The sequence below is a fragment of the Rhinolophus sinicus genome, chromosome 5, assembly GCF_057876585.1.
Source record: "Rhinolophus sinicus isolate RSI-liver-muscle chromosome 5, RSI-T2T, whole genome shotgun sequence".
Lineage (NCBI taxonomy): Eukaryota > Metazoa > Chordata > Mammalia > Chiroptera > Rhinolophidae > Rhinolophus > Rhinolophus sinicus.
In genome coordinates, this window is record NC_142505.1 from 27406929 (window position 1) to 27428676 (window position 21748).

The 21748-nt window shown below is 40.8% G+C and overlaps 1 protein-coding gene across 1 annotated transcript in view; it reads right to left on the bottom strand.

Annotated features, from left to right (window-relative positions):
* Window positions 1-9644: 9644 nt before the first annotated feature.
* The window catches only part of KCNH8 (potassium voltage-gated channel subfamily H member 8), a 323786-nt gene continuing 311682 nt past the window's right edge, over window positions 9645-21748 (bottom strand). Inside the window, exon 16 of the mRNA XM_019726038.3 lies at window positions 9645-17132. Within this exon, the coding sequence (XP_019581597.2) occupies window positions 16425-17132 (708 nt within the window). The 3' untranslated portion in view covers window positions 9645-16424. The remainder of the gene's footprint in view (window positions 17133-21748) is intronic.

A 21748-nucleotide genomic window follows, 5' to 3' on the forward strand; every position in this document is an offset into this window, starting at 1 on the left:
TAATAATAATTATTATTTTCCTTATTTTCAATGGTGTTAAAATAATCAGTGCTCTCTTCTGCTGCCTTTCTCCTTTCACTTCCTACCATTTTTCTGTCCCTCACTTCTTTACTCTGTGTTCAAATGTGGCTGAATTCTAGGTTGAAAACTTTCAGGTTTTGGGGAAACTGTTTGATCCAATACACATTATTTTGTGCTCTCTTTAAATTTAAATTTTCAATTACAATTGACATACATTATATTAGTGTATAACAACAAAACTAAAAATGGAACTATTGTATGACCCAGCAATTCCACTTCTGGGTATTTACCTGTAGAAATCCAAACACTAATACGGAAAGCTATACACACCCCTATGTTCATTGCAGCATTATTCACAATAGCCAAGATATGGAAGCAACCTAAGTGTCCATTGATAGACGAATGTATAAAGAAGATGTGGTGCATATATATAGTGGAATATTACTTAGGCATAAAAAATGAAATCTTGCCATTTGTGACAACATAGATGCACCTAGAGGGTATTATGCTAAGTGAAAGAAGTCAGACAGAGAAAGACAAATACCATATGATTTCACTTGTATGTGTAATCTAAAAAAAAAAAGAACAACACAGAAACAAACTCATAGATACAAAGAACAAATTGATAGTTGCCAGATGGGAGAGAGTTTGAGGGGGATATGTGAAAAAGGTGAAAGAGATTAAGAAGTACAAATTGCCAGTTATAAAAATAGTCATGGGGATGTAAAGTACAGCATAGGGAATAGAGTCAATAATATTGTGATAACTATGTGTGGTGTCAAATGGGTACATGCTCTTCAGATAAGAAGCCTAGAAGTGCTGGATGTTAATAATGATCCATTAGTCCACACTGTTGGGTCCGAACCTGGGGAGTCTGAGGAAGTGAGAGATTGAGTGTAATTTTACCTAGCAGAGTAGCTGCACTGCTACAGATTTCAGGTGGCCTTGCAACTCAAAGTGAGCCCTGAGTTCTGCTGGAAGATCCATGACCTTATGAGGTGGTAAATGTGGCAAATATAGGGAAGACAACTGAGAGACTGGCTTGGTGTCAAGATTTCTTAAGGACACACTTTCTATAACACAAGAAATCTGATCCCATCCCTTCATTCATTTATGCATTCATTAACTCTTTCTTCACTCATTTAAACACATATTTATTAACTTCTATGTTGTTTGCTGACATAATGATGAGCAAAATAGACAAGGTGCCTGTTCCCAAAGAGTTTAAAGTCTGATTAAGAGAGAGACATTAATCAAATAAATAGCACACATTTTTAATTTAAATCCTGTGATAGAAATTCTCGTAGTTCTCTGAGTATAAATCTAAAAGTAATATTTGAAAGTTAAATTGCTACACATATCTCATTGAAATTTCCTGTTTCGTATTACAACTGTTAGTAAACCAAGTCCAGCCTCTTCACATAGCTTGTAAAAAATAAATAATGATTTAATGGGGAAGAGAATAAACAGATGCCATCGCTTGCCTTTTTACATATAACATTTTAAAAGAAGGAGTCCCAGCAGTCCTTATATCCCTTAAGAAAGGACTTAAAGCTTGCAACCTTGTACTGAATATAAGAAACAAGTTTGTATCAGCTGAGTGAGAAATCATTGAAAAGAAATCTGGAGCCCTTGAAGATAAAGGGTAAAAGTTTGTCCCAGGCTTGTTCATGGGATGGTAAATCATCAACACACTTCTAACTAGGCTCCCTGAGGTTCTCAGGTACAAGTAAGCCCAGTACCTGTTATGTGTCCCAGTCTACAGGCTTCAGTAAAGTGGAAAGACATCCAAACGTTAATGCTCAAAACATAGTTTTATACAGAAACTGAAGGTCTTTTCCCACTAGTACAGAGAAAAAGCAGTAACTAATCAGAAAAATGAATAAACACAATCAAGGACAAATTGTTTTTTGGAAATACACGTAGGGTTATTATCACACAGCTTAAAGTGGAAGGACTGAGATCAGGGCAGGTCTGTGAGGTGTCTTTCTGATTCCATATAATGTGAAATCTCATCAAGAAGGAATGGACTCTGAAGAGGACACACACCAAGAAACAAAGTTTGTCACATATTACCTGATACATGATCTGGCATTGAAAGTCATCAGGATTTATCTAGGGATTTTGTCAGGGGTTCCAATAGTTCTTAAAGACAGGTGAACTCATGGGATTATCTACCTGGGGGCCAGTTTAGTATCATCATTACCAACACATCCCCATCCCAATAGCCTTGAAGTGATACCTGATAGCTAACGTACTGTGTAGTATTAATGTATGGTGATGGTGAAAGAAACTTTGACACTAATAAAGAAACAGCACAACAGGAAGACTCAACCCTGAAGGAATGCATATGTTTTAAGCATTATAATTACATTCTCAGTTGATGTTGGGTTATGCCAAGGTAGAGAAAAAAACTGGTTAGCCAAGAAAAATAGTCTACTTCCTTTCATTAATATAGGACAGACTATGGAGGATATAATAGAAAAGGTAACAAATAAGAGAGAATTGAGAGTTGTTGAATACTTACAATGTGGCAGAAACCATGCTGATGTTACATATCTAACATCTCATTTAATTATTAAAACACACATGTTTATTCCTTTTTTTCCTTTTTTTTTCCCCAGAAACTGTTAGGAAACTGAGGACTAGGGATAGGAAACTGTTAGAAAACTGAGGGCCAGAGATATTATGCAACTTTCTCAAAAGTCACATATATAAATAGTAGAACAAGAATTGGAACCCAGGAATGCAAAATTTCAAAATTCATGAGTTTCGCAAGCCTTTCAAGAAGACTAGAGAGAATATTTGGGAAAGAATCTAAGATTTTGGATTCTAAGAATCTAAGACTCTGGGGAAGAGATCAGAATGGACTTTTGAAAGCACAAAGCTGGAGGAAGGGCTATATAATCCAGGAAGTCAAGGGACTGGTATCAAATGCCAAATATTAGCACAGAAAGAGGTAGAACAGGGAGCCATGAGCACTATTCAGTGTGTAAGTCTTGAAATTCATTTTATATCCCCACAAATAATCAGGGAGTGGCACTGAGAACTTGAGTGACCCAAGGCCCTTGAGCCTGGATTCTGTTCTTGGGTCTTCCATTTACGTGTCATGTGACTCCTCTCAGATTTCCCTGTGCATACACTGGAGCTAATAATACTGTAGTTATTGGGATAAGATTGAGATGGAAGTTAGGAACAATCAACATAAGATGGACAGTAGAACCATCTGTATGAGACTTGGGAAACATACAAGCCAATCAGTGAGGTAAGACGGTTGTGAATTTTGAGATAACTATAGGAAGCAGAAACCTAATCAACTGAATTGTCACTGGACAGTCTGGAGAAAGGCTGTGTGGAATGAAAGGGCAAAAAATCACGAGTGCTTTCCTGTCCTGTCCAAAGGGGAAAACAGCCTTTAGAACTGCTCAACTTTGGATGAAAGACTTTTAAAATCAATTAATTCCTTTTTACCTTATGGTTTGCTCACCAAAAAACCAGATGGGCATACTTTTTTTTTTTTTTTGTACCTACTTTTATACTGAGAAGGGCTGGAAGGGCATACTCCTCCCACTCTTATTGTATTGGTTATCTATTTCTGTATAGCAAATTCTCAAAACTTATTGGCATAAAACAACACATATTTGTTGTAATACAGGTTATGCGGGTCAGGATACTGAGCACAGCTTAGCTGGGTCTTCAGCTGCAGGCTCTCTTACTATGCTGTTATCAAGATCTAGGCAGAGGCTGCAAGGTTCAACTCAAAGTTCAACTGGGGCAGGATCAGTTTCCAAGCGCACTCAGTAGTTGTTGGCAAGATTCAGTTGTCTGTAGGCTGTCGGCTGAAGGGCTCAGAGGTTCCTTGCTCAGTGTTGGCCACAGGTTGTCTTTAATTCCTTGCCTTGTGGCACTTTCTGTCGTAGTAAGTGAGTGAGAAGAACCCAGAGAGACACATTTCCAGCAAAAGAGAGAGGACAGTCTTTTGTTACCTAATAATGGAAGTGATCACATCACTTTTTTTCTATTCTATTTGTTAGAAGAAAGTCACTAGGTCCAGCTCACACTCAAGGCGGGGCGGGGTGGGGGGAATCATATAAGGGTATTAACACTAGGAGACAGGGACCGTTGGGATCCATGGCAGAAGCTTCCTTCACACTTAGCTGTCTAAAAACTGTTGTAGCAAAGATATTATTGAAAATGAATATAGCTGATTCCTTAGGGAAAAAAATAATCTGAAATCCCCTTCACTCTCTCAAATTTCCTCTCTGTAAATGAAAAGTTTAGTTGTTTGTTTTTTAATAAATGAATCGCAGCAAGCAAATCATTCCTTCTTGTATTATTTAGGGCAATAAAAAAGCAACCACACTGTAGCCTTGTTCTTAACGTGGCCTCTAGCCATAGCCCTGTTTTTGAGCAGCCTCCTTCTGAGCAGGCCCAAGTGAATAATGTAAGCCGACGTCCCTTGACATATGGTTTTCAAAGTATATTTACACTCCATGTGGGTCAATAACCTTGATATTTGGCAGCGGCCTCTGAGCAGATGATGGAAATATTTTATCTCACAGTTAAGCCAACTCTCCTGTGTTGATATTTCAACTTACAGTATAGGAATGAATTAAGGGGAAGAGGGAGAGAGGGCATCAAGAAAGGGATAGGCGGAAGGGAAGGAAAGAAGGGCAGAGATGTTTTTTGTTAAGCCTCAAGCTTTATAAATAAAAAGGGCTTTGTTCTGAAAAAAAACAAAACAAACATACAAAAAAACCCCAAAACAAACAAACAAGTAAAAATCAACAAACAAGGTCTGGCAGCAAGCATAAGAATTTGGGGGCCTCAATAAAAAATGTTTAACCCAGAATAGTTCAAGTGGGACAACTGTCAGATTTAACTTGTGCCTGCTTAATGAGAGGCTGAGGAGAAAGGTATCTGCCTGTCTTGAATGCTTGTGTGAGAATACCTTGCCATTTTGGTTTAGTTAAAGGAATGAAACCCTCTGTGTGTGTGTATATTTCCGTTCTTTTTGCCACCAGCAGCTACTGAACTATTGATTTGGAAAATTCAGAGAATGTAAGCCATTAGAAAAGATGCCATTTCCTTTGATTTCTACTTTTTGGAAAATAAGGATGATGTTGCTAAGTATTTAGGTGATTTATTTGCTGGATAATTGATACTCTAAGGTATACAAATCCTCTCAAAGTCCCTCAAAGAGAGCTACATTAAGGAAAGAGGTTATTAATGATTAAGAAGATTGTATGGAATGTGCTGAGTGGAGACCCTGCCCATCTTTAGGTTCCAGTTTGGAATAAAGATATTCTACTGTATTAAATCCTGTTTATATCCCACTTTTGCCTGCACAGTTGATGGAAGCACAGGAACAGATCTTTTAGAGTGGCTAACTCAAATCTCCCCAGGTCTGCAGACATCCTGGCTGCATGTAGTGGGGCATACTCCCCAATTCTGCTACTTTTCATCTCAATTCACTATATATTTATCTGCTGTCTCTTGCCCCAGCCTTTCTGCTGAACATTGGAGTTAAGTGAATTAACTGGCTGAGAATCTGTCTTAACATCAGAGGGAAGAAGGGATGCAATTTACGCTGGTGGTTCTAGATGCTGTGTATCTTTACGCTTTGGAAGTTGGGGGGTGAGCTACTTGAATTACTGTTACTCTTGACTAGCTATCTTTTCCCATGCTTCCATGGACTATCAATTATAGTTTGGGTCACATCTTACTAGAATTTTTTTCTTAGCCTTACTTTTCTCTTCTTTCCCCGTCATTGGAAGATCTTAAACCAGAAAAGGTTTTAGCAGCCACCGGGTCCAATTCAATTCACCCAGTACATTGCCTCCACACTGGGCTTGACCAATCGTCATTTAGCAACTCTGATCACTGTGTTACAATTTCCTTCAAAATGCGGATTGCTCTACTATGTGCCCAACTTTCAAAAAAAAGTGTTTGTCCCCATCCATGGCCGTTTCTTGTTGTCTGTTGGTTTTTGTACACGTGAGTTGTGCTGTAATGGGAATGTATCCCTTTGATGGTCTTTGAAGCTTCATGAAGCAAGAAGGAGGAAGAAGAAAGAATGCTCTGACCTATCAGCAGACACTAAGAGAGATTGTTTTTCTATTTTTAAGAACATTGATGGTAACTGACAGAAAATAATAAACTAATAGCCACAAGCATATTGATGGTTAGGGAGAGTAATTCATTTAGTGGGAAGGTTAATTGATTGGATGTGTGTGTGATAAAAACATCTCAAGGTGATATTTTAATTGATAGTCCTATCACTAGTGAGGAGGATAAGAGGGAAAAGTGTGCTATATCAGAGGATTGAAACTTGGTGTCTTGGGTGTGCTCTGTCTGACTGTGTTAACCAGGCTGAGAGGAGATGTAGTTTCCTGAGGGTTTTTAGCAGAGGAAGCAGTGACATTCCAGATGCTCAGTGATAGCTTATTCACCTTGTACCCTAGGCATGCTCTTCATTTCACTGCTGTCTGTCAAAATTTGCAGTAAAAGAAGTAAAGACATGCCAGAGCTCTTCTATTCCATGGATTAAAGTGGAGCTATCACATTTGTTCATGGTAGAAGAAAGACTTGGTTCCCATTAGAGGAATTTAATGGTAGAAGACAGACTTGGTTCCCATTAGAGGAATTTAATGGTAGAAGACAGACTTGGTTCCCATTAGAGGAATTTTAAGCAACAAAACATGTATGGACACAGTAGTCAATTCATAACATTCTTATAAGAACTGCAAACCCTGTTAAGAAGTCCATATGCTAAAACATTTTTAGAAAAAAATAATGAATATGTAATGTCAGTGAAAAACACATTTTTATTATAAGCAGTTATCCTGATGATGTTTTTGAATAAAAACACTCCTTTAAAAAATACTATCAAGGAAAACTTTACAGTTTAAAGAAGTAATTTTAATACACATGATTTCATTTACTTTACATAGAGTGAGTGTATGTAAATAGAATTACCTTGTGTCAGTTTATTGCCTTTCCACCTGGAAAATCTACCCTCCATTGCCCTGCTTCATTGCGGTTACAGATACTGGACTGGAACTTGTAAATATTTCCCCTTTGCCAGTAGAGGGTGCTGGAGAGACACTGCAGAAAAAAGGGTCTTCTGGTTTCAGTGTGCTGCTTCTGGGTTGGCTCCAGTCGGACACAGTGACCAGTGGTTTGCTGGGCACCCAGTGATGTTCACCTTCAGCTTGCCAGTTCTGGTGCCAGCCTTGGCTTACCTCCGCCCCAGCAGGCGTTTTTCTGTTTGCCCTGCATGCATTTCCCTGTTCTCCTGACTCAGGCCAGAGACTGTGGCTGTTTCTGGCCCAGGCAACCCCGCAAAGCTCTCTGCTCTTCGGTAGGCTATGTTTGCACCTTCTCCAACAAAGTTCGGACCCTAGCTTTGGGAAGGCTTCTTCCAAATTTGTTGTTCCCTTGGGGAGTCTCCCTACACCAGAGGGTATTCTTCAACATTCTCTTTCATCTCTTCCTAGGAACCGATCCTCCATATATAATGAATACTTCTTTATATTAGGTTGGTACAAAAGTAATTATGGTTTTTGCAATTATGTGTAACCTTTAAACCGCAATTACTTTTGCACCAACCTAATATTTAGTCGCTCCTCTTTAAATTGTGGGTGGTTTCCATCTTGTGACTGGCCCTGATACATACCTAACACAGCAGATGCACCTGGTACCCTGCCCACATCTGCTGTGCACACACGGTTCCACTCATGCCCCAGGCACCATCCTGCAAGCACCTGTGACTCTGTGCTAAGGCTTTGTGTCTGCTTTTGCATGGGATGGGTCAGGTTTACTGTGCACTTAGCGTCTCTGGGAGCATCCTCAGCTGTAGACAGATGAGACCTGGAGGATGAATATGCCAGCTGCTTTCTCCTCAGGTGGGGCAACTCAGGGTCATGTGTTGCAGTGTCTCCCAGAGCTCTTTCCGGCCATCGAGCCTCATTTGCTCACAGTGATTGTCTGCTCAATAACACATCGTCTGTGGGCTTCCTTCCCCTCCTTATCTCATTTTCCTATTTCCCTACCAGTGTTTCCTGAAGTCATCACTAAATAAACGATTTCACTAAAATTTTTATCTCGAGATAGGCTTCTAGGGGAACTCAAGTTAATATATCCCATCTCAGAGATGAAGAAATACAGAGTCTGGGAATTTAATTGTGTTTTCAAAGTCAAATCATCAAGTAGTGGAGTTGAAAACTCAGTTCATCTCAGCCCAAGTCTCATTATTTACATTTACTCCTGCAAACTCTTTAAAGATAATTTTAATTACATATTACATAAATTCAGACCTATTTGTCTGGTCTAAATACATAAACCCTAGAATATAGGTGTTCCATATATAAAAATAAAATTGGTTTGTTTAAAAGTGAATCTCTATAAAGGTTTGTCATAGAATTTATGTAGGTACCATTAGAATATAGGAAGTTTCTGATAACGGAAAACCTTCTTTTATTATTTTGTGTATGACAGTTTATTGTCAGTAGGTGCTAGCTCTCCACAATCAGATTATAGGTTATTAGTTATTTTCTATGAACGTGATCAAAACATCATAAAGTTGCTCTCATGGCTTATATAGCTGGTTCTGTGTTGGAATATAAAATCCTGATTTCTTTCTTTTTTTCTTTTTTAAAGATTTTATTGGGGAAGGGGAACAGGACGTTATTGGGTAACAGTGTGTATTTCCAGGACTTTTTTTCCAAGTCAAGTTGTTGTCCTTTCAGTCTTAGTTGTGGAAGATGCAGCTCAGCTCCAGGTCCAGTTGCCATTGCTAGTTGCAGGGGGCGCAGCCCACCGTCCCTTGCGGGACTCGAGGAATTGAACTGGCAACCTTCTGGTTGCGAGCTCGCGCTCCAATCAACTGAACCATCCGGGAGGCAACTCAGCTCAAGGTGCCGTGTTCAATCTTAGTTGCAGGGGGCGGAGCCCACCATCCCTTACAGAACTCAAGGACTTGAACCGGCAACCTTGTGGTTGAGAGCCCACTGGCCCATGTGGGAATCGAACCGGCAGCCTTTGGTGTTAGGAACATGGAGCTCCAACCACCTGAGCCACCAGCTGGCCTAAAACCCTGATTTCTGAACATTAAGAACAATGTGTAACTAACACTAGGAAAAGCATCAGATTGGTTTTCCTTGGGACACATTGTCTGTAGTCTTGGGGGAGAAACTTTCTCCCGGGCCAAGTTTCACTAATCTTATAATTTTGACCTGCTCTTGTAACCAATGCTGTTCTTTTCCTAAGCCAGGCCTCATAAAACTGAGATGCACCAATGATATCTCAGGAATAAAATTTTTCACAAGGATATATCATTAGGCTAAACTGTAGACATAGAAAAGATGGCAAAATAAGGAGTCTATTCTAAGAAGAAAGTGATGTGTTCATATATTAGTATGGTTTTAAAACATAGAGGAATATTGGAAATAGAAAATGATGAGTCTCCTGGAAGAAGGTTGATATTGATACATATCTTATTAAACATCTAATATATATAATAATGTATTATTATAGTCAAACTCCTTCCTGCTTAAGACCTACTTCAGCCCATGCTGGTTCCTTTGTCGTCCAGACCAGAGTAGTTGTCTCAAACTTGAGTAGGCAAGGGAATCACCACAGATAACTAGGGCCACCCCCAGAGTTTCTGACTGTGTAGACCTGGGTTGGGGCCTGAGAACGTGGCATTCCTAATAAGTTCCTGATGGGGTTGATGCTGTTGGTCAGGGGAATTCTAGGTTTTTTTTCAACCCTGGAGTCACCTGGGGAGTTTTAAACATTATCGATACTTGTGTCCCATTTAGACAAACTAAATCAGAATCTTTGAGGTCAGGGCCAGGAGTTGGAGTTTTAAAAGCTGCGCAAGTGATTTTAATGGGTAGCCAGAGTCAAGAAGCAGTGTTTATAAAAACTCTAACATGTGCACATGAGGATCTTGTTAAAATGTAGACGGATTCAGTAGTTCTCGGATGGGGTCCGAGACTTTGCATTTTTAACGAGCTCCCAGATGAAGCTGCTGCTGCTGCTCCACGGACCACACTTTGAGAATCAAGAGTCAGAAATGCTGTCTCCTTTATCCTTTTTCTGCAGATGTGTTTTTTGTCTAAGTGAAACCATAGATATATTAAGTGAGTCAGGTCCAGGTCTCAAATATCTTTGGGTACTAGAAGCCAGAGCTTGATTTTTTTCTACAGGTTGCCTGATTAGAGCAGGAGTAATCATGACTTATTTTGGGCAATGGTTACCATGGCAACTTTCAGACATCTGCGTTTCAACCTCATGGCTCCTGGACATCAGTGCCAATCACTGCAAGGGATCCCAAAGATACTCGATGTTAGCCACGTAGCTGCAGACACTCAGAGGGCGGTGTTCCCTGAGAGATGCAGTGGAGTTTGAGCCCCATCCTCAGCAGCAGTTAACACTGACTCCCATGCTGAGTTTGGGAATAATTCTTCCTCAGGACAAATAAACGCTAGTGAACAATAAACTGCCAGCTGGAGTTCAGAGGTCTCAGCATTGGTAGCAAATTTACTACTGAAAGCAAGTGCCAAATGGATAGGGTATTCTTTACCCCAGAGGGAATTCTTAATTCAGAATGGTCCCTTCAAGTTAGTGTATTGGTTTCTTACAAAAATGGAAAGCACGGACACACTTTTAAGTCTCACTTCCTCCCATTTTATTCTCTGTTGTATTCAAATATATCACATACGCATATTTTCTTTTTATCGAGCCAACGGTAAGAACAAAAACAAAAAGAGCTCAAAACAGAGCCTTAGATTCATTATTAAATTCCATCCCATTCTCAGCTTATCTCCATAGGGGAAAAAACCTAAGCCAGAAGGAAATAGTCTGAGAAGGCATAGTTTTGCCCATAGGATGTGTTTTGCCCACTCAGTTGTTTTCTTTTAGAAAGTACAGTTTATCTAATTCCCTGAAACAGTTGCAGGTATGGTGGTCTGCCTCACTGGGCTGTCTGTCTTCAGGTCTTTTGCAAGCTATTTAGGGCTCTGTTGAATGATACAACCAAAGAAACAGATTTTCTCAGGACTCAAGCTGCAGGGAGTGACATTTCAGCTATTCCTTCTGGTGGGATCTATTGTCTCAGAGGGACACCAAGGGGAAGCTTTGAAGGCATTTGTGTGAAGTAGTAGGCATTTCCTCACCTCTGCTTTCAGCCGGAGGAGCTACGGGCAAGAGGGCAAGACCACTTGCCACAGGGAAAGTTCTGAGGCTTTTGGCTGACAGTGTTCAGGTCTGTGGCCGGGGGTGGTGGGGACGGCAAAAATATGTGTGTGACTTCTGAAGCAACACCAAATTTCCAGAGAGACTTTATGAGCAAAAAAGAGGCCTGGGGGGTAAGAGAGGGGTGGGAATATGTTCATGCAATATATTCATGCTATTGAATAAATTTCCTGGATCTTTCTGTAATTGTAAAGAGTTTAAGATAAGGCTTTAATTATTAAAGTTCAGATAAAAAAATCAGAAGTCCTATGGGTTGGGGATAAAATGGCTGGGAACAGAGACAGCACGTTTTACCCTGGTGCTTCCTCAATGACTTTTTTTTTTTTTAAGGTGACTGTTGACTTGGTTGGTAATACTTTGAGGAGTAGGCTGCAGGGGACATAGTATAAAAACTAGATTGTGACCTATGCAGAGAAGTTGTCAAATGGGACTCATTTTCTAGAAGTTAGCCTGGGACACTTAGGGGAGGGGGAGGAAAGAGGGAGTAGAAGGGGAAAGAAGGGAGAGGGAAAGAGGGATCAGAAATGAAGGAAGGAGAAAGGAGAATGAAGGAAAAGGGGAGAGCCAGGGAGGAAGTAGGGGAAGAAGAGGTGGGGGAAGGGAGGGTAGAGGACTTAGGAAGGGAGGGAGAGAGGGAGATGGGAGGAGGACGGGGAAGTGGGAGAGTCAGGGGAGCCGAACTGACATTTGCTTAGCATTCATTATATGTCAGGCAGTGTGCTTTCACATAAATTACTTCATTAAACCTTCACGAAATTCTGCAAGTTAGATATATTTTAATTCTCAATTTTTAGATGAAAACATTGAGGCTCAGAAGTGTTAAATAATTTGTCTGAGGTCACAGAGCAAAGAGAAATGGTTGGAAGCAAACACTCATTTGTGTTCCTCCCAAACTCCTGCTCCTTTCTCAACATCATACTTATGTGGAGCAGCTGCCTTTGTGTAAAATGAAAGAAGTAGGAAAAGGCCAGCCTTTTGGAACGGCCTTTAATTGAGGCAGCACATGCCCTGAGGCTGTTTTCAGGGATGGCAGTGACCTAAGAGAAGATGAGATGGAACATTGTAGAATTCTCTAGTCAAGGCAATGTCTCAAAGGATGACCTTGGACGATAAGCTACACACTTCATGAGAAGAAGCAGCCTGAGCAAAAACTATTTGGAACAAGCTATTTTCATTGGCCTGATAAATCATAATCTTGACATTAGCAGTTCCATTCCACACAGGGGTCATCCACAGCAATTGTCGTTCTCGAAATAGTTGACTTGCTTCACCTCCAAATAGGATTCCTCCCTATCTGGGAAGCACTGGCCCATTTATGAGATTTCAAAAGGCATTTTCACCTTTTTTTTTTTTTCCCCTTTGAGAAAATCCAAATAAAACAAGGAAACAAAGTCCTACAACAAATCAAGAGGTATTAACGCAGGACACATAATAGGTGCTCAACCATTAGTATTGGAAGTAATGAGTAAATGCTTCAAGTTTTCTTGGAGAAAGTGACCAGTCATTTTCATGAAAAAATCATTGATGTATTAGGAACTGTACGGAAATAGTATTACACACACTTGTCAGTTTTAAGCGGTTTGATTCTAGCTGGTCCACCTTCCACAGAACCAGCTGCTCATTGTCTAAGGGATGATTACACTGTGTAGAGTAATGTTTCTGGAGTTTGTTTTCTGGAACATCCATAGCAGAATCCCTTGGAACCCAGCCCATACTCTACGGGTCAGAGCCCTGAAATCTCTATTTTTATTACGGTCCCTTGGAAATATATTATTCAAACTAGAGCTGGAGACGACTGCTATGGGGGTTAACCAGGCCTCTCAATTACACAGTCATAGGCGCAGGGCTGTTTTTAGCAGAATTTAGATGCTAGTCCACGTATGTATAAATTAGCTAGGACTCCGTCCTGTACTGTTATAGATTGCAGACCACTGTATCCCAGTCTTTAGTGTATGTAAGTCACCAGGGACTTTACTAAATAGGAGATTCCCAGGCCCCACCCCAAGGGACTAGGTTAAAGCCCAATTTTCTGCCAGAATCACACCCCATGAGGTTCTGATGCAGGCATTCTGCTAAGACCGAATACAGAGCCCTTTTGGAAAACTATATTCCTATCAAACAGTTATTCAGCCTCTCAAAGGACACTTTGATAGTGATCTTACCAACTCTTAAGGCAATAAACTCCACTTGCAAGTAGCTTTAATTGCCAGAAGATTCTTCCTATGTTGAATTAAAATAAAGTATTTTATAAGCTGTCTGCCTGGTTCTTTTAACTAGGATTATGCAGAAGACTTTAGTCCCCAGCATTATTTTTAAGAAAATATACTTGATCAAAAAAATAAGTGCTTCTGTTCCCTCTGGATCCCTGCTTTGCTCCTTCAGCACAGATGGGTAGGTGAGGAAAATGTAGGGATCCCAAAATGCACCCCTGATTAGAAGACAAGGGCCTCTGCTATTTGCATAGCAACAATGTTTAGAAAAATCAAACATCTAGAAACACTTGGAATTCTCATTTCCTAGAATAATATCACAACACAGATAAACAAACAAAAAACCCAAAACATGTCATTCTGAATTGCCCTGGATATGGGAAGAGTCCTGTGTGTCAGCATGATGAAAAGGCCAATAAGGAAGAAGGTGGGGCTGACTCAGGTGAGGCAGGTGCCCTCCTGGAAGAAACCTCTGGGAGCTCTCACTTCTCTGAGGCGCTCGCTCACTCTTGGCCAGCTGCAGACATACCCAGGCTGGGCAGCTGGTGTGTACGCCCACAAAAGTCAGCTGCTAGGAGTAGATAGAGAGAAAGTGACTGGCTGGAAAACTACGGGCATGTTTCTAGGTATTTCACTGGACTTCCACAAATCTTTAGAGCTGGACTAATTTATCCCATTTGTGGGCTTACTTAAAAGAAAACAAATATTTTTTCGTGGATTTCCAAAGAAAGTAATTACTAGTAAAGTTTCAAAAGGCAGCAAGAATGGATTTGGATATGAAGGGAGGAGAACCTAGAATGGCCATAGGATATTGGGTCTATCATTTAAAGCAATGTGATTGGGCAAGTGAAAAAAAGTCTGTGTCCCAATTATTTATGTACAAAATGGGGGATAATAAAAACAAGTAACGTTTAGCATCATTTGATAATTATATGTGGAAACATAGCATGTTAATTCCTAAACCTCTGTTGGTACACAGTCAATACTCAAGAAGCAGAACGCCAGTCATTATTAGTAGCATCAGTAACAGTAGAGCTAGTTTGCCTGAAGGATATTCACCAAGACGAACTAGTTCTTTTTGAATGGTACCTCAAATGATGACATAGGTCAAGATGAGCAAACCAGGCAATACAAATGAATACATTGTATCTAGAATGCTGCCTTTACCTGCATTTTTCCATTCACTTAGGGAGAGACTAAATTTTAGAGGTGGGAGAGTAGAAGACATTGAGTCTTGAGTGACCTGCCTCATAAACCTGTACTGTTTCCATTTTTTTCTTAGAGACGATTTCGTTCTGCCACTCTAGCCAATTTTAGGGTACCGATTCACACATCAGAAGTCTTGTTTTTTATTTAGGTGTTTTTAATGGTACAATCCTCAGATTGTTTATCCTTTGTGGTGGGAAATAAGAACAGAGGATTCTAGAATGCGAATTTGATAAGTTTTCTACGAATGTCGGGGATGATTATGCCCTAAACATTCTAAAACATAAAATCCTTACTGAGCCAGCATCAATTGAACTTGCACACTGGTTGAGATGTAGGGAGCATTATGTGTCCTAGATTGTCTCCAGCATCCTCGCTGTGTAATCTCTGTGCCTTTTTTTTTCTCTCTGCAAAATGAGAAGGAAAACACCTGCTCCACATAACTTACAACATTACTGAGAGCTTTCAAGAAAAAGAAAGGGCTGATCCAATGTAAGCTGGCACCCCTCTCTCAAGTCATAGCTCATTAGTCTTGGCTGCGTTTTGAAATTTTCCCTGGTTCACCAGCTCTCCTGAAAAAACAGCACAGGGGGAGGCTACACAGGTTTTCTTGCTCATTTTGACGCTAAACTGGCTCAATGTAGTTGTGATCTCATGTGCCACAGATCACGTTTGAGTTCTTGAGTAACTAAGTGTGAGGCCAGAGGGAGGACATTTATGCTGGCACAGTGGGGACAGCCTGGATTCTGGTGGCTGACGTGAGTCAGCAGAGAGTAAGCAGGCGGCCCTCCCTACTGCCGTGCCAGAGCTTGTGTACTTGACACTCAGTCCACGTTTTCATTTCATTAATAAAATGTGACCTCACTTTTCTTTCTTAATCCAGAAGTGTGAGGATACATTTGTTGCAAACTGCATGCAGATAAAAGGGGGATTCGTTTTGAAACTACATCCACTTAATAGTACGTAATTATTTGATCTACTATACATAACATAGTGCATTTCTTGCTAAAATGGCAAGCTTTTTTTTTCTTTACCAAAATGAAAAGAAAACATTCAATTCTTTATAAATAGTTTAAATAGTTTAAATACATATTTCATACCAAGGATATAAAAATAGCCTCTCTCTCTCTCTCTCTCTTTTTTTTTTTTGATAAATAAAGACATATTCATTTACATGGCAAATAACGTGCAATAGCTAACCACTGGCCACCAGCTCTATTTGACTGATTGTCTAGGAGATGACATGCAGTGATAATTGTCCCTTTGCCTTCACAAAAAATAAAATAGATCAGCAGGAGCTGTGCATTCACTCCCGAGGCCAACAGTGCTACGGATATTGTTCAAGAATGACAAACAGGCACTCAGGAAAAACCTTTGCTGCACTTCACAAAAGCCACCTAGGAGAAAAACGAATCCACAAATTCTTTGTCTGGGACTTCTAGCTGCTCAGACCCTCAGGGTCTTTGGACTTTTACCAAAGTCTGTCAAACAGACCAGTAAGTTAATACCTGTACAGGAGAATGTTTCTATTATGTTTCTAGGATCTAGGAAGTCTTTGCTGCAGTATGGAGCTGGTTATGCCTTTCCCTGGCACCTCACGCTCTCTTGGGCAGGACTCTCAACTCTGCCTAGTCTTGATACCTGCCGGAGGCAAAAAAAATGGCAAACTAAAGCTGTCATGCGGTGGTGGGTCTGAAATGAGGAGCTGCCTCACATGCACTAATGTCATACATTTATGGCTTCATTGTCTTTCACTTCTGCTGTGCTTGTGACGACTTCCAGTGGAAAGCTCTCCAAAGGTTCAGTAGAGACTGATACCATTCCTTCCCGCTCCCAAGATCCTGGCAAGTTTTCCAGACTGAAGGAACTCACGGCTCCCTGGCTGAAGCTGCCCTCCTCGGATCTGCTTGGGAGAATCAGATGCAAAGAAGTTTCTGAGGAGGAGCAGACAGAAGATGAGAGAGTCGCCGAAATGGACTGCAGGGGCGTCAGCGTGGTGGTATCTGAATGTGGAGAGATGCACCTTAAAAATTGCAAATGACCTTCTTGGACGACCTGGTAGTGGGCAGGTGAAAAATCAAGGTTTGGAGAGTGACAGAGTTCATGGTCTGTAGGTTTTTGCTCACGAGCTCCAGTTCGTTGGGGGCTGCCCTCCGCAGAGGAGGGATCCACACTCCAAATATCTGAAGTGACGTTACCGTGACAAAGTTGTGCTTGAGTATAAGCAGCTCCACCTGCTTGCAAGTGTAGGCAAGGCTGGTGCGTACTCCAGGTCATCCTGGTCTGTGAGCTGTCCCATTTGGGACACACAGAGGTGGTGTGTAGAGAGCAAAACCGTGACGGCTGCTGGGGTGACAGAATGTTTTCTAGAAGCTGCATCACCTTCCTCATGTCTTTACCTAATTGGGAGACCTCCTGAGTCAGAGTTGTTACCTGTTTGGATAAAGCACACCAAAAAGCAATAGTCAGAGGTGCATGGTAGTGATTTCAGAGCAGTGAGACAGGGAAGTGAGATTTCTTAATACGAAGGTCTGAAAGGCTGCTCTACCTCCAACTCCAGTCAAGTCCAAAGGGTGAATGGGGGTGGTGGTCACCTGACCTAAAGCCATCCTCATTCTGAGGGAACACAGAGAGACGCAAGTTGCCTGGCATTCTTACTTAGTGTTGCGGGGGTTCTGGAACAAGATTAGAGGCATGGGTCCATCATCTCTTGTGGATCTTAAATACAGACAGTATCTTTTGCTTCCTCTGAGCTAGTGGATGCACAGCAGTGCACACACATCACCCCAGACACCATGTAACCATGCGGAGTGGGGGCATTGGACGTAAGGCGCTCAGCACACTGCCTGTCCAGAGCGAACACCCAGTGAATGACAGACAGCTCTCACTTCTGTCTTTTCTTCTTGAGATCTATGCACATTAGAGGTCCAGAGATAAACTGGCCTTCAGTGATGATAAGGATGTGAGCAAGAACTCACACCAGATTTGCAGTGGGGGGGAGAGTTGACAGAAAAAGGGAAAGCTGCAAAATGAGATGAGAAAGAAAGAAAAGACCTTAGTTGCAGGGGGCGCTGCCCACCATTCCGTGTGGGACTCGAGTTGAACCGGCAACTTTGTGGTTGAGAGCCCACTGGCCCATGTGGGAATCGAACCGGCAACCTTCAGAGTTAGAAGCTCGGAGCTCCAACCGCCTGAGCCGCCGGGCTGGCCCTATATCACTTTTTTAACCACGGAAGACCGCAAGAAGTTGAATTTGACTTAAATCCAACCTTTCTGGAACGTTGATATTCAAAGATAGGGGAACCTGTATTTCAGAAAGCAGGACATGCACGTATCCTGTCCAGTCTTTGGTTAGAGGCATAACACTAACACAGGTTTTAATAATTTGCCTTCATTGCTAGAAGAATGCATTTTAAAAAAGGAATTCCTGTGACTTAATTTTACTATCACGAACCACAAAACTTTAATATCAGCTGCTGAACCCGTGGAATCAATACCATCAGAACACAAAACAAAATGAAAAAAGGGCAGTTCAACTTCAGTGATGCCCAAACCAAGATTGTTGTTTTGGGCAGATTTTTTCAACATTTGATTATTCATTCCTGGTTTACTCAGTAACGTAATTCAGTCCACTTCCTCTGAGTGTGTTCTGAAACTAATTCTCCCTGGCAGGCCCATCAGGAGGTAGTGCCTCTCCAATCAGGCATTTTTAAAAGGCCAGAAGGAGGTTTTTCTATGGTTCAGGCAACCAACTGGTAACACCTGCCTTGAAATCTCCAGGCCAAAACTATTTCTGCCTTGCTGCTGGCAATGAGCTAAAAGGACTCAAATACTTGTCCAGGTTTTTTAGCAGTGTTAAAACTTCTGGCGACAAAAAGATACTTCTGAGCCTCACATTTAAGAAGTGAGAGTGAATGTGACAGTCTATGTGTTTTGAAATTTTCACTGCAGGTTGTCAATTTCATAACTAGCCAGGCCTCGATTCTGAAGTGCGTGGATCAGGCTGAAATCAATATCTGGATCTGAGCACTGCGGACATGCACCTATGGCTTCTATTTCGAACTGATTGGTTCTTCTATAAAAATTTAAGAAGAGAAGGCTGACACTCAACGAGATATCTGAAGGGACATATTAATCATCCATTCCTGAGGGTTGTCTAAGCTTAATTCCTGTATCAAATTCACTGGGCTACATTAGCTTAGTCCCCAAGAAAAATGCTTTCAGTCAGCCTTTTATTAAGATTGAATATAGACACAGTCTTTGAAGAACAATTTGCATTTTAGGCACATCGACAATTATGTTGTTCAATAAATGTTTGAGTAAATTTATAGTACAATGTGCTTTCATGTACATTTTCCCTATCGGATCTGCAAAGAGCACCACGATAGGCAGGGGTGCGATATTATTGCCCCACCTGTAAAATGGGGACACTAACACCCTGTGGGGAAGGGGCCAGGAGAGCAGTTTCCAGGCTCTCGGCCTCACGTGGAAAAGGTGCTGGCTCGGTTATTAGTTGTTCATTAGCTGTAACCAGTTAGTTGGCCATCAGCTGTAACCAGTTGGCCATTAGCCACTATTGTTTTGTATATAACTGCCGTGGCTACGTTAGCAAGCGTGGGTTGCGGATTGCATGGATCATGTGGATCCTACTACCTGTGTCTCGCCCGGCCGCCAGCAAGATTGGGGTGCAGGAAGACCCCTTGTTGGGGTACTGGTGGATGTTTGCTCCTTGTGTCTCAACCAGCCGCCTTCAAGAATATAGTGGTATGAAGCCCCTATCTGTGGCTCTGTTGTTGTTCCTTTTCGGCCTCACCATATCCTGTGTTCACCTGTTGGGAGCTGAGACCCTGCATTACAACCCAGAGGTTAGATGGCATTTTTAAGGTCCCCTATATCATGAATGACAGTCTTTGGTCTAGAATTCGAGCCTTCTAAATTTGGTGTTCTTTCTGTTATAGTATATTATCATATAGAACAAGAGATACTGCTTAAGAGTTGAAAGGTTTTTGCTAATGTGGTCAGAATTTGTTAAGAACACAGATGATACAAAAAATAGCCTCATGTGTAACATCTGTCTGAAATGGTTATTTAATGTCAGATAAGTAAATAGTGTCACCTCTAAAAAAAATTAGGAGACTGATTAAGCACGGTAAAACCTCTTCACAGAAAATTATATGAACGCAACAACAATAAAACAGTATCTTTTTGAGCAGGTATTACAAAGCTCTTCCCAAGCCCCATCTCATTTGTCAGTGGTTCCATTTCCTGCATTTTCCCCTTGCACATCATCAGACCGAATGCAGTGAGATTCTCAGCTCCCTGCTCTTGTACGTGCTGTTGTCTCTGACTGGGTGTCTTCTCCTCGGCCCTTTTCTGCCTAAGTTTCTTCTTTCCCTTCAAGCTTCTAATCTCTCTTCTTTTCTGCAATGCGCTCACTAAATCTCAAATGTATAAATAAATGCCATTCCTGCCATTCTGAAAACTTGGTTCTCATAGTGCCTTCAATTTTTATCTTATTTTGTCTCATGATTTCACCATAAATATCCTAAGGGAAAGCTGCCTATTACAAAATTATATTGGCAAATCTGTAACTGGCCCTCTTTCTCCCAAGTAAATATATTAAGAGGAGGTATTGTACCTGTTAAAGTTTTTTAAAACATAAATTTCCTAAACCAAATCCTTGGTTATCCTCTAGATCTTAAGAGCAGGTGGCATTTCTACTATTAAGAATCCCTGTTATTGTGTTTCCTTCATAATTGTAGAAATGGATCTCCTTCGGTCAAGTCTTCTGCTAGACTTCATTTCTCTTACTGTTTTGTCAACTGTCCTACCATAAATTTGATTTCCATGGGTAGTTTTAAATCACTGGGAAATTTCCCCTATTTACTGACTTGACATTATGAGTGCCAAGCAACAAATTCAATTAAGTTATCAGTTGTTTTACCAGTCGAAATTTGGCAAACATTTTACATCCTTGGTTGTTACCATGGATGGTTATTTAGATGTGGTCTTCTGATTATTTACAAAGATGATAGATAAAGAAACCATAACTTCATATGCATTATTCTCATACTTGTGTATTAAGTTACATTTTCTTTATCCATTCTTTCCTCCTCTTCCTTTTTCTTTTCCACCTTCTCATTCTTTTGTGGATAAGAATCCATCAGTCTGGAATTTAAAACTGTTGGCCAAACCAGTTCACCATCACCATCTGCACAGCTAAGTGTTCACATCCAAGATTTCTCTATCTCTTCCAAAGTCCCAACTGTTAGAAGTGATGAAAACACCATCTGTGCTTCCAAGTGGTTCAGTTTTCTATCCAAAACTTTGGAGCATCTAAAGATTTTTCTCGTCTTTGTTCTCCCAGCATCATGCATTTAACCGTACAAATCATTAGGTGTTTAGCAGGTTTTCAGGCAGCGCAATTGCTCTTATTTAGCAGCACCTCCTGTCAGGAATAGAAACACCCCTGTGACAACAGGCTTATCAACTGTCCATGGTAATTCACACACTGATCTAAGAAGGGAATCTCTAACTGCCACAATTTTTCTATTTCTGCCATATGCGGATTTCCTCAGAACTTCTGTTGGCTTTGAAATAGTTGTTGCCTACATTTCCATAGTATCTGGTTTTCTCCTCTCATGTTTAACTTGCTCCATTGATGTGATGTTACTTTTCATCCTCCTTTGAGTCATATTTCCATATGGGCTTTCTTGTGAGAATTAAATAATGTAATGGATGTGAAAGTTCAGTCCCCATATAACTGGTATTATGTCAGAATTCCAGGTGTCTGGATTTGATGATGTAACACAGGCACTAAGCTTAGTTAAAAACTTTTGGATGGTGGGGGGATAGTTACCCAGGAAGCATTTAGACCAAAGCAGTTATCTATATAGTTCCTCTCCAGCCTCAGAATGGAGAGGTAAACCATTCCTGTTAACACTTTTACATAATTGATATTGGAAGAATCAGTCTCCAAGTTTTAGCATTGCCTTGCATGGATCTTTGCAGTGGTAAATAATGACAGTAATGACCAGAGTCTTTGGAAA